This window comes from Sminthopsis crassicaudata, chromosome 1 (genome assembly GCF_048593235.1).
Source record: "Sminthopsis crassicaudata isolate SCR6 chromosome 1, ASM4859323v1, whole genome shotgun sequence".
In the NCBI taxonomy this organism is placed as follows: domain Eukaryota; kingdom Metazoa; phylum Chordata; class Mammalia; order Dasyuromorphia; family Dasyuridae; genus Sminthopsis; species Sminthopsis crassicaudata.
Genome location: NC_133617.1, coordinates 229112145 through 229127425, shown reverse-complemented (window position 1 = coordinate 229127425; position 15281 = coordinate 229112145). Strand labels below are relative to the sequence as shown.

The window sequence follows — 15281 nt, the reverse complement described above, 5'->3', positions numbered from 1 at the left end:
AACAGTGATCACTGATGTGAAACAGCTCCAAATTTAATGAACACAATCACCACTAACATTAAATCTATTATATCCTTTTTAATAAAAAAAAGTCAGCTGCTTTGGTTGATATTCAGTTTAATATGCAATCCCCTTTGTTCTATTCTTTGTATGCAGCAAAAAAGCTGATAATTGGCATTTAAATATGGAATAACAAAATTAAATTTTTTTAAAAATGTTCATTTACCATAAATGGTAATGATGGAAGGGGTGTCTCCCCTGACTAGTTATTCTTTCTGTACTGCCTCAGCTTCCAAGATAATGTCTAGGCTTTCCTCTGATCTTCGGGTGCTTTGGACTCCAAACATTTATTCCCAGGCATTTCTTCCTAACCCATTTACTCTAAGGTCCAGCTGTTAACATAGCAGAGATGAATACCTGGCACAGGCTCAAAAAGGTAGCAACCTCTCCCTTCCTTAGACATAAAATTTCAACCACTGAGGGCTTTTTCTCAGATGCATTAAAAATTACTTGCAAGCCTCTTTTGCTTTCAGATAATGATTTTTTTTTCCTACAAAAACAATGACCAGGATTCTCCCATTTTTCCTCCCAACAAACTCCTTTTCTCCCATTACCTCTAGGCTCTTTACTATAAGATTGCTTTCTCATTTTGCCATTTCCAAGTGGAAAAGAGCTGTGGATTCTCTGACCTAGGTACTGTGTGTAGTGGGAAAAAATTCAGCTTTCTGCATTGTCATTTTCTCAGCCTCAATAAAGCCCGGTATGGGGAAAAGCAAGTTAATGTCCCTCTATGGAATTTGTCCTTACTTTACTGGAAAATGGTTCTTAGCAACAGTTCCAGAGGAGGAGCCACAAAGGAGTATGACTTTTCATTCTGGGGACACAAATTGTAACAGCTCAAGTTCACAAATTGGGACAGCTCCTGAATATGCTCTCTCCTCCCTAGATTTTCATAATTGCCTTTCCTGTTTCTCTTCCTCATCTGATTCCTTCTCAATTTCCTTAACTGTACTATGAGAGTCTTCCAATCCTTCTGTATGGGCGTTTTGACTCTTTGTTCTGGGTTCTCACCCTCTTTCTACATTCTTTCAATGGGAAAGGAAAAGGAGGAAGTACATTCCAGATATGGGGGATGGCTATTAGAAATGCAGAGAGATGGGAGACAGGGTGAGGAAGAGCAATATTATGTCACTGGACAACACATAACCTCTCTGGACTTTAGCTTCCTATCTGTAAATTGAGGAGCTTGGATTAGATGATTTCTAAGGTTCCTTTAAGTTCCAAATACGTGGTTTTTTGCCAGCCAACTGTGAAGACAGGGGCTGTTTTTCTTTCTGTCTTCATATAGCTGATCACCCAGCACAGTACCTGGCAGAAAGCATATACTTAATAAATACTTGCTGAATCAAACTGAATTATATTCGATAAAACTATAACCACTGTAAATATTCACAAAGTTCAGCCATGGAGAGATATGTGCAGCGTTTTGAATTTGGGCCTGCTCTTCAAGATGTTCAATACTTGCTTCCAAATTGAAGCTCCCTGTATCTGCTTCCTCCAAGACCCTCACATAGTAACTGATGCCACAAGACACTCACTCCATCTCTCTGTATAATCTGAATTGAACAAAAGGAGCTGGCAGGGTTACCGATTCATTATAGCAGTCTCTTTGGGAGTTTTTCTTGTTTGTCCAATTTTCCTTCTGGGTCACAGCTAGAATGATCAAGATGGTCAGCATGACTAGGGGAATGAATCTCTGCCAGTTTCATATATGGTTTTGAAGTTGATCATGGATTATGATGAGACAATATTCAATCAACCAAACATTAAGTGCCATTATATTCAAGGCAGTGTGCTAGGGATGCTTTTGGACCTGAACCATAATTCCATTGCTATGTGGAACTCTCTCAGTGAGGAAACACTTCTATCAATGCAAAATGGCATCTACTTGACAACTGAGTCTTAGGAACTTGTCCTGAATCATACAGCTAGCATGTGTAAAAGACAGCACTCAAATCCAGATCTTCCTAACTTTAAGGACAGTTCTTTATCCACTTCTTGTCATTGCTCCTCTGTTAGGAATATCCAGACAAATGAAAAAGATCTTAGCTTTAAAGGATTTTACCTTCTATTGGAGAAACTAAAACACATAAATTGATTAATAAGTACATAGTAAATTGGATGAGGGAGAGAGCACAACTGAGTTGAAGGGGATCAACGGCTTTCCAGAAGAGATGGCACCTGGGAGCACATTGAGAGAAGAGGAGTTTTGAGTTGGGAAAGTATACTAGGATGGAGACATTAATTTTTTTAATTAATGCTCAAGTGCTAAATATATTGTATATGATTGTGATGGAATACTACTATGCTATAAGAAATGATGAGCTGATTGATTTTAGAAAACCATGGAAAGACTTTCATGAAATAAGTGAAATTAACAGCACTAAGAGAAGGTTGTATACAGTAACAGCAATATTGTTTGAAATGTAAGTTATTTTTAATATTCTGAATATACCCAAATTAACTACAAAGGACCCACGAAGGAAGATGTTATTCATCTGGGGGAAGGGGGGACAGTGGAACGGAAAAATAGAAGTATATCTGTGTCAAATGGTGGCCTTCTCTAGAGTGGAGTAGGGAGGGAAAGAGATAGTTTGGACTTGAAAATTTAACTAAAAAAAAAAAAAGTCATAGCAAAACATGTCTCCTAAGAGATGAAGACCACCACAGGTATGGAATAAGGTGTACATTTTCAGAAATGACCAATATGTTTTGCTTTATTATATTTGTGTGTGGGGAGGGTTATTGGAGGAGGTCTATAACAGTAAAAAGTGATGGTATATTTAAATGGCGTATTTAAACAGCATCTAAAAACAATGTGTGGGAAATCACCATCTTAAGACATTTGTTATGCAGGGATATTGTCAGAAATAATGTACAAGTTTTATAGGATTCAGTGCAAGAAGTAACTTTAGAGATCTTTTAGGTCAACTTGCTTATTTTTCATGAGGAAACTAAGTCCCCAAAAGGGGAAATGATTTTTCAAAAATCATATTGATAGTAAACAGAACCTAACTGAATCCAGGTCTCCTGATTAATTTATACAAATGATCCCTACACAAAACGCTCTAACTCATTCTTCTGTACCCTGCGTTAATCATTTTGAAGAACAGCAGTCCTGTTATTATGGTTAAAATCACCATAGCAATAAACAAAAAGAAAAGCTTTTTAAACTTTTTTTAAAATTCCAACTTTTTAAGAATTTTAAATTAAAAATAAAGTTGAGTGGCCATATTTATTTGGGATTTCTCTTTCACTAACGCTTTAAATCAACGTCTGTGACACATATATATTCCTTTGGTCTTGAGAAGAAAAGGGCAGCGCGAATTTATTTAAAAGTTAAAATCGGGCAGTTCCGAGACGAGGCCGGCATGTCACTTTTTCATAAGGTAGATACCTGGATCAAGGTAGACAACTAATGCAAACCAGGGGAGGCCGCTGGGAGCAGGCGTCCGCGTGCAGCCAGTGTCCCGGCCGGCAGCGCAGACTCTTACTTCCCTGTGGCACAGAAGCCAGGGCACTCACGAGCCCAGACTAGGTGGGGAAGGCGCCACTACAACGCCAGGGCAGGCCTACCGCTTTCCCCACCAGCCCCACAGACTCCCAGGCCCCGCCCTGCCCAGGGTCCGAATTCCGCGCTCGGCCCTTCCCTTTCCCTCTCCGGATCTGTGTCAGGGCCAGAACCTAGGAGCTTGGAATGCGGAACACCCACTGGAATCTACCACTGTATGGAACCGAGGGTCTGGTTACCAGAGAGTAAGAAAGACACCGCCGAATCTGAAGGAAGAAAATGCCTCGGAACAACCTTCAAAAAGCACAGAACGTTTCCGCCTCTCTCTTATATACAAGCGCTCGCCAGTTATATTCATTTACCCCGGGGACGGAGAGACAACTTTAACTCCCCCACAAACTGCGAGGTGGACTTGGTTACTCCCGGAAGTGGTGGAGGTGAGTCCCCAGCCGCTGTCCAGGAGAGGGGGTGCACTGGTGGCTGTCACCTCGGAGCCGCGGCAGTTCGCTTTCTGTTCTCGCACAGAGGGGAAAAGCTTACTTTTCTTTCGGGTTTTTGTGGCTGCGGGTGAGTGGTTCTGGCGCCGTTAGAGCATGACACCTTCCGCCTCTGGTTCCCCAGCTCCCCGGCGCAGCTTCCGGACGAGCCCCGCCCCAGCCGGCGGCCGTTGTCCGGAGGGAAAATGCTGCTGGCGAGCGACCGGGGGGAGAGGGGGGGACGCAGAAGATGGTCCGGGGGTCTTTTCCCCTAATGACAAGAGAGGGGAGTTGAGAGGGAGGCGAGTCCCTCCCGGAGGGACAGAGGCAAAGAGCGGGGTCTGTTGTCCGTGATTCTCCTGCCCTTGGGGGGCTTCTCTGGGAAGGTGGGGGGGCAGGAGATGAGGGTGGGGTGGGAAGAGGAATCGGCCCGGGATGAAATGGAAAGAGGGTTGCTGCTCTCGGACCCACCCTGGAAACCTCGGTGGGGAGGGGCGGGGCGGGGCGGGGCGGAGGATGGAAGGAAGAGGAGACGGAGGAGGATTGAGATTGCCAACCTCGGGGCCCAGGTCGTCCGCTGCCTCCGAAGCCACCCTTCCGGCTCGTAAGGGCACTGTTGTCGGAGTCAGGAGGCTGAGCAGCAGCTTCGGTGTGTACAACTCGCACCGAAGGAAGTGATCTCTGAGCATCTCTGTGTCCCAGGGTTTGGAAGCATGAGAGAAAAAAAAGACGTGTGTGTGTGTGTGTGTGTGTGTGTGTGTGTGTGTGTGTGTGTGTGTGTGTGTGTGTGTGTGTGTGTGTGTGTGTGTGTGTGTGTGTGTGTGTGTGTGTGTATATGTAATATCTACATTTTTATATATAAAAACAATAGTTGTAAAATAAATATGACTAGTTTAAAAAAACGAAGTCACAAGTCTTTGGATTTGGATGTTGTTAGGGAAAAGTAAAGGAGAAATAGGGTTGTAACTAGTTTTTGATAAGTTTTTTTAAATCCCCCAGAGAGAGTTTAAACTTGATATGCATTAAGGGGCTGTTGTAAATTCCCAAAGAGGAATAGCATGAGGAAGACCCATTTATGTAGGATGTATTGGGAGGGAGAAAGAGATAAAGATCAGTCTGTTATGGAATGTAGACTGTAGAATTTAAGAGCTGTAAAGGATCTTATCTAACACCCCCCCCCCCCCATTTTATAGATAAAGAAACTAGAGCATGGAGTGAAATGACTTCTGCCACAGGAAAGCGAGGTCAGATTCCAAAGCCTTTTTTTTTTTTTTTTTTTTTATATAAAGTGCAGTCCTTTTGTTTTACAGGGGAAGGCACCTGGCAGCTTAAGCAACTTGTAGTCATGTAAGGAATTTTAGAGCACTCAGTCAGATATTTCAGCAAGTCGGCTAGCTTTTTGATTGTCTAGGACAAGTAGATGGGCAGCTATTTGGTCCTAGGCAAAACTGAAGTAAACATCATTTTAGTGATTTGGGCCCTTGTTTTCCATAACTTTCTCTTGTAAATTACGTGTTTAAGTATAACTTTGTTTCCAAGGTGGGAAGGGTGTTTGAGTCTCAGTCTTAGAAGTTATTGGGGAAAAGTAACAATGTCTCCCAGTTACAGTTTCCATTTGGGACCAGCTTTCTTCCTCTCCCCTCCTCTTCCCTTCCCTACTGAACCAAAATTTTTGATTTGTCTTCCCTTCCCCTAGGATCTGACTAAAGTAAAAGAAGAGATGGCATATTTTATAGGGTTGTAAGTTTCGCCACTGGCCTTAGTTGGAGTCTCTCATTTAGCTCTTTCTCTTTACAACTTAATGATCATGCTTTTGTCCCTAGGGTCATCCACCTCTTCACACTTTTTCCTAGGAATAAATAGCTGTTACTAAGATACAAAACTCCTCCTGTGCTTTTTCAGTGTCTTTTTTCCGTGATTAGAATGTACTCATTCCTTATTTCTTTCTCTTCTAATCCCCAATTTTCTTCAAGATGCAATTTATATATCACGTCTGGAAAAGCCTTTCCTAATTTCTTCAACTCTTGATGTCTTTCCTTCCTAATTACTTTTTAAAATTATTGTTATTTTACAAAGAATTTAAAAGCCAGAGGTTTGTATTTGATCCTTGCATTAGGGAACCACTGGAGTTTATTAAGTAGGGGAGTTATATGGTTAAGACTAATCATTTAGGATAATTGCATATCATAAATAGCTAATTAATGTGAGATTCACAAATAGTAATGTATTTCATTAAATGTGTTAGATCCACTTTGTTGTACATTTTATTTGATTATAACACTAAATTCTGTTTGTGAACAGAATTTATAATCTATTGCTCTCTTAATATGATCAGCTGCTGTTGTAATAAGGAGTGGAAATAAAGAGAAATGGGGACTGTAATAAACTTTTCAAAGAATTGACAGAAAAATTGACATTATTTATTTTCCTTAGTTTCTCCCATATTCTAAGTCTTAGCTGAGAGCATTGTTTCTTTTGGTTCTCTTTGTTCTGTGTTGCTGTCTAGGAAACCTCATTCTCTTAAATGGAGTCATCTGTCATTTCTGTGCTCATCTGAACTCACATCCCATGTTTTCAAACCACTTAAATGGGAAATATTTTGAACTCATGGAAAGAGCACTAGATTTTAGAATTAGAGAATCTGGATTTAGATTCTTTCTCTGTTTTCTATGCTATGTGTCTTTGAGAAGGCATTTCATTTTTTGGCTTCATTTATTTCCTTTACAAAATGAGGATATTGATGTAGATGTTCACAAAAGTCTTTTTCATATTTTAATCCTAAAATGCTATGTGCTATTGTCGTCTCAGATTTGTCATGTTTTAAATAGTTGGTTTTCTCACATCTATTCTCTCTCCATCTTCCAACTCCCCTCCTTCAAAAAAAGAAAACTTTTTTTTTTTTTTAAATCACTCTCATTTCTCTCAGGATATTTCTATTTTGTCAGCAGCTAACACAATGCCTGGCACATAACTACAGTATTGTTTCCATCCTTACATATGCAAAGCACATAAAACATGGATAATAAGTATTTTCTTTAAATTCAATCATTCAAGAACAAAAGACCAAGAAAAATTAAATCAACCTAGGAAGACTTTGTGCAGAAAGTGCTAAAAGAATTGTGCTGCCCTGATGTAATGGAATAGTTGCAAGGAGAAGCTAAAAAAAAAAAAAAATGGGGGGAGGGGGGAAGATAGAAGAGAAAAGGGGGTGAACCAGTAATGTGCTTTGTAAGTGATTAGAATACAGAGATATAAAGTGAATATTTTTTTCAAAGAGTTTATATTGCACAACTATATACCATAAATAATAAAAAAAAATTGTGCAAAGTAAATTCCTCATGGTAAATTGGGGGAATAGAAAAGCCTCTTATGGTAAGCAATTTCTAGCCGAATTTTTAAAAGGGCCAAATATTGCTGTGCATATTATGGGAGGTAAGAGATAGAATATTATATATGGGCTACAGTAAGGTATAAATTATGAGAGGGAGAGTAATACAAACTCAACTTGGAAAGTTGGATTGGAGCCATATTATGAAGAATTTTTAAGTACTTAGCAAAAGAGTTTGTATTTTATCCTTTGGGCAATTGGGAATCAGTGATATAGGCAAATCTATGCTTTAGAAATATCAATTTGGCAGCTGTATTTAGGATGGATAGTAAAGAGGAAAGGCTTGGAGTTGTTAGACCAATTAGGTATTGCATAGTTGAGATTTGATAAGGACTTCAGCTGGAGCGGAGAAATTGGATAGATGGGAAAAATGCTAAAGTTGAACCAACAACATTTGACAGCTGATTGGAAATAAAGATTGAGGGAAAATAAGGCATTGAGGATGAATCTGAAGTTTCAAACATGAGTTACTAGTCAGAAATAGAATTAAGAAGAGTATTGGATTTGTGGAAAGATGGAAAAGTTCTGTTTGGGTCATGTTGGTTGAGATGTCTGTGGAGCATTCAGGTAAGTTGATTTTTTGGGACTGGATTTCTGGAGAGAAATGAAGGCATGCCTGTGGAACTGATGAGATCATCAAGGAGGAAGTAGATAAAGAAAAAAGGATCTGGGATGTGGCCCTGGGAGACACCTATTTAAAGTGGCAAGACTTAGATGATTGAGTCAACAGAGGAGATTTAAGAAAGAATGGTCAGGAAAAACACCAAAATAAAACAATGTTAGAAAAACCCAAAAAGGAAATCATCTTCCTTGGAGGAAGTCCACTTATTGAAGATTGGGAGAGCCAGCAAAGGAAGACAGATTTGTTCACCAGAAAGCAGTTAAAGGGAAGGGAAAAGTATGGTAAATGTAGGACACATTGTGAACTAAGTTATAGGATGGATTGAAAAACTATAGAAAGGGATAAAAGAGGAGAGGAATCAAAAATGAGACCAAGAATTCTAGGTTACAAGGAGAAAATTGCTTTCCACATTAAGTTCATTGTTATTCTGAAACAATATATGAAGAAACAAATATCTTCCTGGTTTTACCCACTTGTGTAGTAATTCCTTTATTCAGTTGTGTCTGCCTCTTTGTGATCCCATTTGGGATTTCCATGGCAAACTTACTGGAGTACTTTTCCATTTCCTTCTCCAGCTTATTTTTACAGGTGAGAAAATTTGAGTCAAACAGGATTAAATGACTTGCCTAGGATCACACAACTATTAAGTATTTCACAAAGAAGAGTCTTCCTGACTCCTTGCTGGTGCTCTATCCTCTGGACTACCTAGTTGTCCTGTAATTCTAATGATTTAAAAAGTAGATTGGATGTTTAGCTAAAAGACTGCTTTTTGTATGGAAGCACCAAAATCAGATGAATAAAGGACCTTAATGACTTAAGAATTCTCTTCCAATAAGGGGAGGTTAGAATAAAGAAGCATTGACATAATTTATTCTATGATCACCTTTCCCACCAAAAAGTCACACAAACCAGATTCAGCTTAAAATTTTTGATTATGAAAGAATATGTTAAAAATCGCAGTGGATCTGTTACATGAATACATTAATAAATGTTAAACCACACAGTTTGATGTTCCCCTGGATTAAAAATGTATACCAAAATGCCATACTTTTTGGAGACTATTGTATTAGGTCTTGAATTCATGGTTAAGACTAGGGCCCCCACCCCCCCAAAAATGTAGCAACTTGATTAAATAGTATTACCAAGAGAACATATCATATGACGACTGTTCTGCACCTGGCCTTTGTACATTATTTGAAATCTCTTTGCTTACCTTCACCCTGAATTAAGTGGTATTTAGTTACTCCAACATCAGCAGACCATTTTATTGGTAGCATTTTTTTTCTTAAAATTCAAAGTGCCTGGGAGAAACATCTATACAAAGGTTTAGAAATGGTGACAAAGCAGAAATGGGATAAAAGAAATTAAGATGCTTAGATTTGCTTCTTAAAAGTCTCTTTTGGCTCCAGCTAAAATTCCTGAATTAAAGGATCTTTAGGACTAATTACAATGCTGTTCAAACTAATTTTTTTTTTGTTTTCTTTCTTCTTTCTTATTCTCTTTAATATATCTGATTGGAAAATACTTGTTCTCAGATTCTCTCTGGTCTTTGGCAGGATGCTTTTCCACTTTTCAGCTAATAAAAATATACCCGATAATTTTATAGTAAAATTTGACAAATTTTATCTAACCTAACATTTTAAGATATTTAGTTGCATTAGAGAAAGTGGGACAGATCTTTATAACAAAACTCTTTCCAAAGTATAAGGATATTAATTACATTATCAGTTTGTCTAAAGACTTCATAATGAACTTTTCTTTATTCATCTATTGTTGTGCACAGTTTCCTTTTATTGTTCTGCCTCAGTTTCTTGAATTGCTCTGCTTCAATCCCCCTGGTTGCAACCCCCCCCTTCCTGATCATTAGGATTGAGATAATTAGGGCCATAGAGATCTGGCATTCCAAAAGATAAAACTCCAGATTCCTATCTCAGATACCTAATTGTATCCTCTATCTCTAAGTTTCAGACTTTCTGTCTCTAACTAACTACTCCCAGTTTATCAGAATTTATGATCCTACCCCTAACCTGACAGAACTGAAATGATGGTCCCTTCTTGGAAATTCCAGCTCTCAGTGTTCTGACTCCGCCCCTGCCTTTGTATACCCAGATCACTTAAAGCCACTTAAATAAAAACTATTGGAATCTCACATTCCATGCTGCTACTGCTGCTGCTGCTGCTGAATACTTTGAGACTTCAGCTCTGGGACCAAAATAGATCCTTTGGTTCCAGAAAATCTCTCCCTCTCTGAAGTCCTATAAAGGGCTAGAACTGAGCAAAGGCACTTGGATAATGGAGCATGTGAGACTAATTGCCAATTGAACAATTCTCTATTAACATGTTTGAAGGATGACCCTCCCCAGCTATTCTGTGCTGGCTGGATCGGTGGGTGTGGACAAAGAAGGGAAAGTGACATGAGTGGGTGGAGTAGGAGGAGGAAATTGAGGCATTCTCCTGGCTCTGGAGAGATAGGAAGGATTTGTGGAGACTGCTAGATCTAATCCCCTGACCATGACCGCAAAAGACCAAGAATAAAGACTTTTGATTATCCTGAGTCCAGCTGATTCTGGGAAGACAGGGTCCCAATAAAGTCCAAATAAAATATTAAAAACTCTAAACTCTGTCTTGGCTCAGTTTCTCTGTCATTACACTGTGTATGTGCTTCAAAAGTGTAATCCATTATTTCAATGCATTTTAAATAGAAAACTATATCTTCTGATTCTATGCAGTTTTTGGTCTTATCCTCCTGTAATTATAGGATGCCTACCCAATATTTGAACTGGGAGAATCATAAGAATACCTCTAGATTCATGTTAAAAGTAGATGCTTGTAATTGCTAATTTATGATAGCCAGATCCAGAACAGAAGAAACAGTGAGCAGTGCTAGAGAATATAGAATAGAATCTCTGAGTTGGAATGGAATTCCTCATTTAAAAGATGATGAAATGGACTTGAGGGGTGGGGGGAGGAATTAAATGATTTGTTCAAGGTCACATGGGTAGTAGCAGAGCCAGAAGCCAGAACTTAGCTGTACTCAAATGTGTTAGAAGCCTTGTTCTAGCTCTCTTGAACTGTGCAACTTTTGAACTATCTGTTATGCTTCTTGCTTATCTGACTAGTCTACTTCCTTTTCTTATCATTTTTAAGCAATATCTTCTAATTTAATAATATTAAATATAAATTATTACATTGTATTTCTAAAATTTATAAGGGTGTAATTTGTGGATATTATACCCTCATTTAAAGAAAACTAGCATTTTTTTCTTCATTTAATCATCTCGGATTTAGGAAGATAAAGTGAAACTCTGTTATGGGGATGGGAACTGCACTTCTCATTTCATTGTTGTAGAGAACTCCCAAGTGAGGAAACCCTTTAGCAATGCAAGTTAGCACCTCTCTTTATTTAGCAAAAATACTTGGAGTGGTTTGCCATTTTCTTCTCCAGTTTATTTTATAGAGAAGGAAACTTAAGCAAATAGGGTGAAGTAACCTGTCTAGGGTCCCACAGCAAGTAAGTGTCTTGAGACAAGATTTGAATTCAGGAAGATGAAACTTCTCGACTCCAGGCCTGGCACTCTATCCATCGAGTCACCAACTGCCCCTTGCCAGAATTCCAAAAGATAAAGTGAATTGCCTAGAATTTACAAAGCTAGTTTATGTCAGAGGCAGTACTTGGGTCTTCTTGGGTCTGAAATAGGCTTCTCTCCACTATGCCAAGATGCCTCTCAGCCCTATTTTAAGGAAAATTAAATCAAGTAACTCTTATCCCACCTCAGGTGCAATAATTACATGCAACTTTTCTGTTATATTATTTTATTATATAACATTAACATTTAAAAGCTGCTTATGGTTTTTAGATAATTTAATTGAAAAGAATGGAAAACCTTTGTTTATATATATATATTTTTAATTATATAATATATTGAATTTCCATAGAAATCTAAGTTTTTGGAACTGTATGAGGCTTTGGGAATATTACTGCTGTGACTGCTTATGTGCAGGAGCAAAGAGAGGCACAGTTAAATGAGACAGGGTCCCTGCTCTTCTGGATACATAATAAACCCTCTTTTTCAGAAATGAGGAATGAGGCCCAAAGTAGGGATGTGGTTTATTCAATGATAGCTACAAGCATTTATTAAGCATTTATGCTAATCTTGTGCTAGAGAATTGAAAGAAAGGCAAAAAATAGTCTCTGCTCTCTCCTGGAGCATACATTCTAGTTGGGGAAACAACATGTGGCTAACAAGGTACAGGCAAAATATATCCAGAATAGATGGAATAGTAACCTGAAATTAGCATCTGGGAAGACCAAAAAAGACCCATAAAAGATAGTTTTGAGTTGAATCTTAAAGATGGAGGCAAGGGAGTTCAGCCATTGCAAAAGCAAGAAAAATGGAGGAATTGCAAGTAAGACAGCATAGCTGAATCTTGTGAGATCAAGAGTAAAATAAAATATAGGAAGGGACCATGTTATAAAGACCTGAAAATGCCAGAGCAGTAGGTAATAGGAAACCACTGGAGCTCACTAAAAGAATAACATAGACCAACACTTAAGAAAAATCATCTTGGCAGCTGTTTGGAAGACACATTGGATTGGAGAGGATTAAGACAGGGAGACCAATTAAAAAGCTAGTCTAAATAAGCAGTGAGTGAGTACATGAGGGAAAGGAAGGTAACATGAGGACTGCTATGAAGGTGGAAATGAAAAGATTTGGCAATAGATTGGCTATGTGGAGTAAGTTAAAAGAGTTGACTATGATACTGAGGTTAGCATAGGCAATTGGAGGGCTAGGACTTCCTTGTTAGTAACATGGAAATTCAGAAGGTGATAGATCTTATTAGATGTAAGTACTCATTTCTAAAAATTGCTACTTCTAAGGTATATTATCAGATCTATAAGTCATAATGGGATTTTATTGAATTTTTTATAATTTTATATCTATTAAAATTTTATCTAGCATAAGTTAGAAGCAAAAATGAGAAAATCTAGTTCTTAAACTATATGTGTTTTTTGGAGCTATTTAATTTTCATCTTACAGCTATGATTTATTTTGCAATTGCCTGCTTGCTAATTTTAAATGCTGTAAATTTTGCTTTACTTAATAAATTTCCTTTTCTCTTCTAGAATTCACTAGCCAACATGTCGAGCAAAAAGGCAAAGACGAAGACCACAAAGAAGCGTCCTCAACGAGCAACTTCTAATGTATTTGCTATGTTTGACCAGTCACAGATTCAAGAATTCAAGGAAGCTTTTAACATGATTGATCAGAACAGAGATGGTTTCATTGACAAAGAAGATTTGCATGATATGCTTGCTTCCTTAGGTAAGTTTTAGGGCCCCATTTTTTTTTTCCTGGAAAAACTTATTTTTTGAATCAGAGGGATCACAAGAATATTTCTCATTTGTGTTAAAGAAAGATGCTTGTAATTGCTAATTTGTGATAACCTGACTGAGAACAAAAAAATAAGAAGGGCTAGAGAACATAGAAGTATAGAATCTTTTGAGTTGGAATGGACTTTTGAAGTGTTTAAGTTCAATATCTTAACTTTAAAGGTGATGAAAGGAAATCCAGAAAAAAATAAGTGACTGGTCTAAGACAAGGAAAAGCAATCAAAGCACCCTAAGTTCATAGGAAAAGGACTAAATTAATTAATTAGAATTTAACTACTTGAGCAGTTGAACCTGTCTTAAGACTAATGCAAAGAGATTTCTAAGAGTGGAAATAAAAAATTGATTCCATACCTAGATTTCAGTAGCAAAAGGCCAAGAATAGGAGTTCACCTAGAACAGAGATTCTTAAACTCTTTGTGTCAAAGACCCCTTTTATGATCAGAAAAATGTTTTTAAATATATAAAATACAATTTGTGTGATTACAGTGGAAACCTATTAAAATACAGTTATGACAGTACTTAATTAAAAAAAAAAAAATTCAGACCCTAAGCTAAGAACCCTTAGCTCAAATTGAATTAAATCCTTGACTAAATTAAGGCAAAGAGTGGTAAGTTAGTACACCAGCTTAAGATTAAGTGAGTAGACCAACCATGGTTTTTGAATATGCAGAGCTTAACAGTAATTTCCACCCATGCCATCCATTTCTTCTTTGCCAATCCTAGAGGAGGACACTGGTCTCCTAATGGGGCCTTAGCCCTTGATCCCAGCCTTTGACTGGAATATATAGCTATCATTGGTTCGAATTCCTAGTTTGATCCAGTCATGAACCTGCTTGTGAGATGCTAAGCATAGGCCCCTTAGGTTTCCCTAAGCCCTGGCCTTCCTTAGAAACAATTTTTAGGAACTTAAGTCCAATCAAGGAGTAAGTGTGTCTGTTCACAGAGAAACAGTCAATCTGAGACCCCCTAAAATCCAGGTAGTGGCATTTCATCTTCCCACCACTTGGAGGCCCATTTGGTGAAAATCTGTTAGTAACTTTTGTGAAACCTCAGAAGGTTACTTGATTACCTAGTAATAAAGAAGATGACTAAGGGTCATCTTCTGCCCATCACCTATTTGCATAAAAACACCCCACCAAAAACCTATTAGGGCAAAGTCTGAAAGGGAAGTTTGTTTGGAGAGAACTATCCATCACTTTTGTACATGAGTGTCTCCTGTTGATATGAATTATTATTATTATTATTATTTTTTTTTTTTGCTGAGTTAATTGGGGTTAAGTGACTTGCCCAGAGTAACACAGCTAGGAAGTGTTAAGTGTCTGAAGCCAGATTTGAACTTGGTCCTCCTGACTTTAGGGCTGGTGCTGTATCCACTGTGCCATGCCACCTAGCTGTCCCTTGATATGCATTATTTATGGACCAGTTTGTTACTCAGATAAATCCTACTAGCTTTCTTGATTTATATGATATAATGCTTTATTCACTTACATATTCTTTGAAATTTAAAAAGCATGTTACATGTGAATTCTACCAAACATTTAAAGAACTAACTCCAATGCTATATAAACTATTTGAAAAAATAGGGATTGAAGGAGTCCTACCAAATTCCTTTTATGACACAGACATGGTACCGATACCTAAACCAGGTAGATAGAAAACCATAGACCAATTTCCTTAATGAACATTGATGCTAAAATCTTAAATAAGATATTAGCAAAAAGACTTCAGAAAATCATCCCCAGGATAATATACTATGACCAAGTGGGATTTATACCAGGAATACAGGGCTGGTTTAATATTAGGAAAACTATTAGTATAATTGACCATATTAA

At 38.0% G+C, this 15281-nt stretch overlaps 1 protein-coding gene across 3 annotated transcripts in view; it reads left to right on the top strand.

The window, feature by feature from the left end:
- Positions 1 to 3558: 3558 nt before the first annotated feature.
- The window catches only part of LOC141547484 (myosin regulatory light chain 12B), a 29529-nt gene continuing 17806 nt past the window's right edge, over positions 3559 to 15281 (top strand). Inside the window, exons 1-2 of one of the 3 annotated variants that reach the window (XM_074275894.1) lie at positions 3559 to 4008; positions 13183 to 13381. In XM_074275894.1, coding sequence (XP_074131995.1) covers positions 13198 to 13381 — 184 coding nt within the window. In that variant the 5' untranslated portion in view covers positions 3559 to 4008; positions 13183 to 13197. Of the gene's footprint in view, positions 4139 to 4583; positions 4697 to 13182; positions 13382 to 15281 lie in introns of those variants that run through there. The other 2 variants (XM_074275887.1, XM_074275898.1) reach the window with 2 other exon arrangements.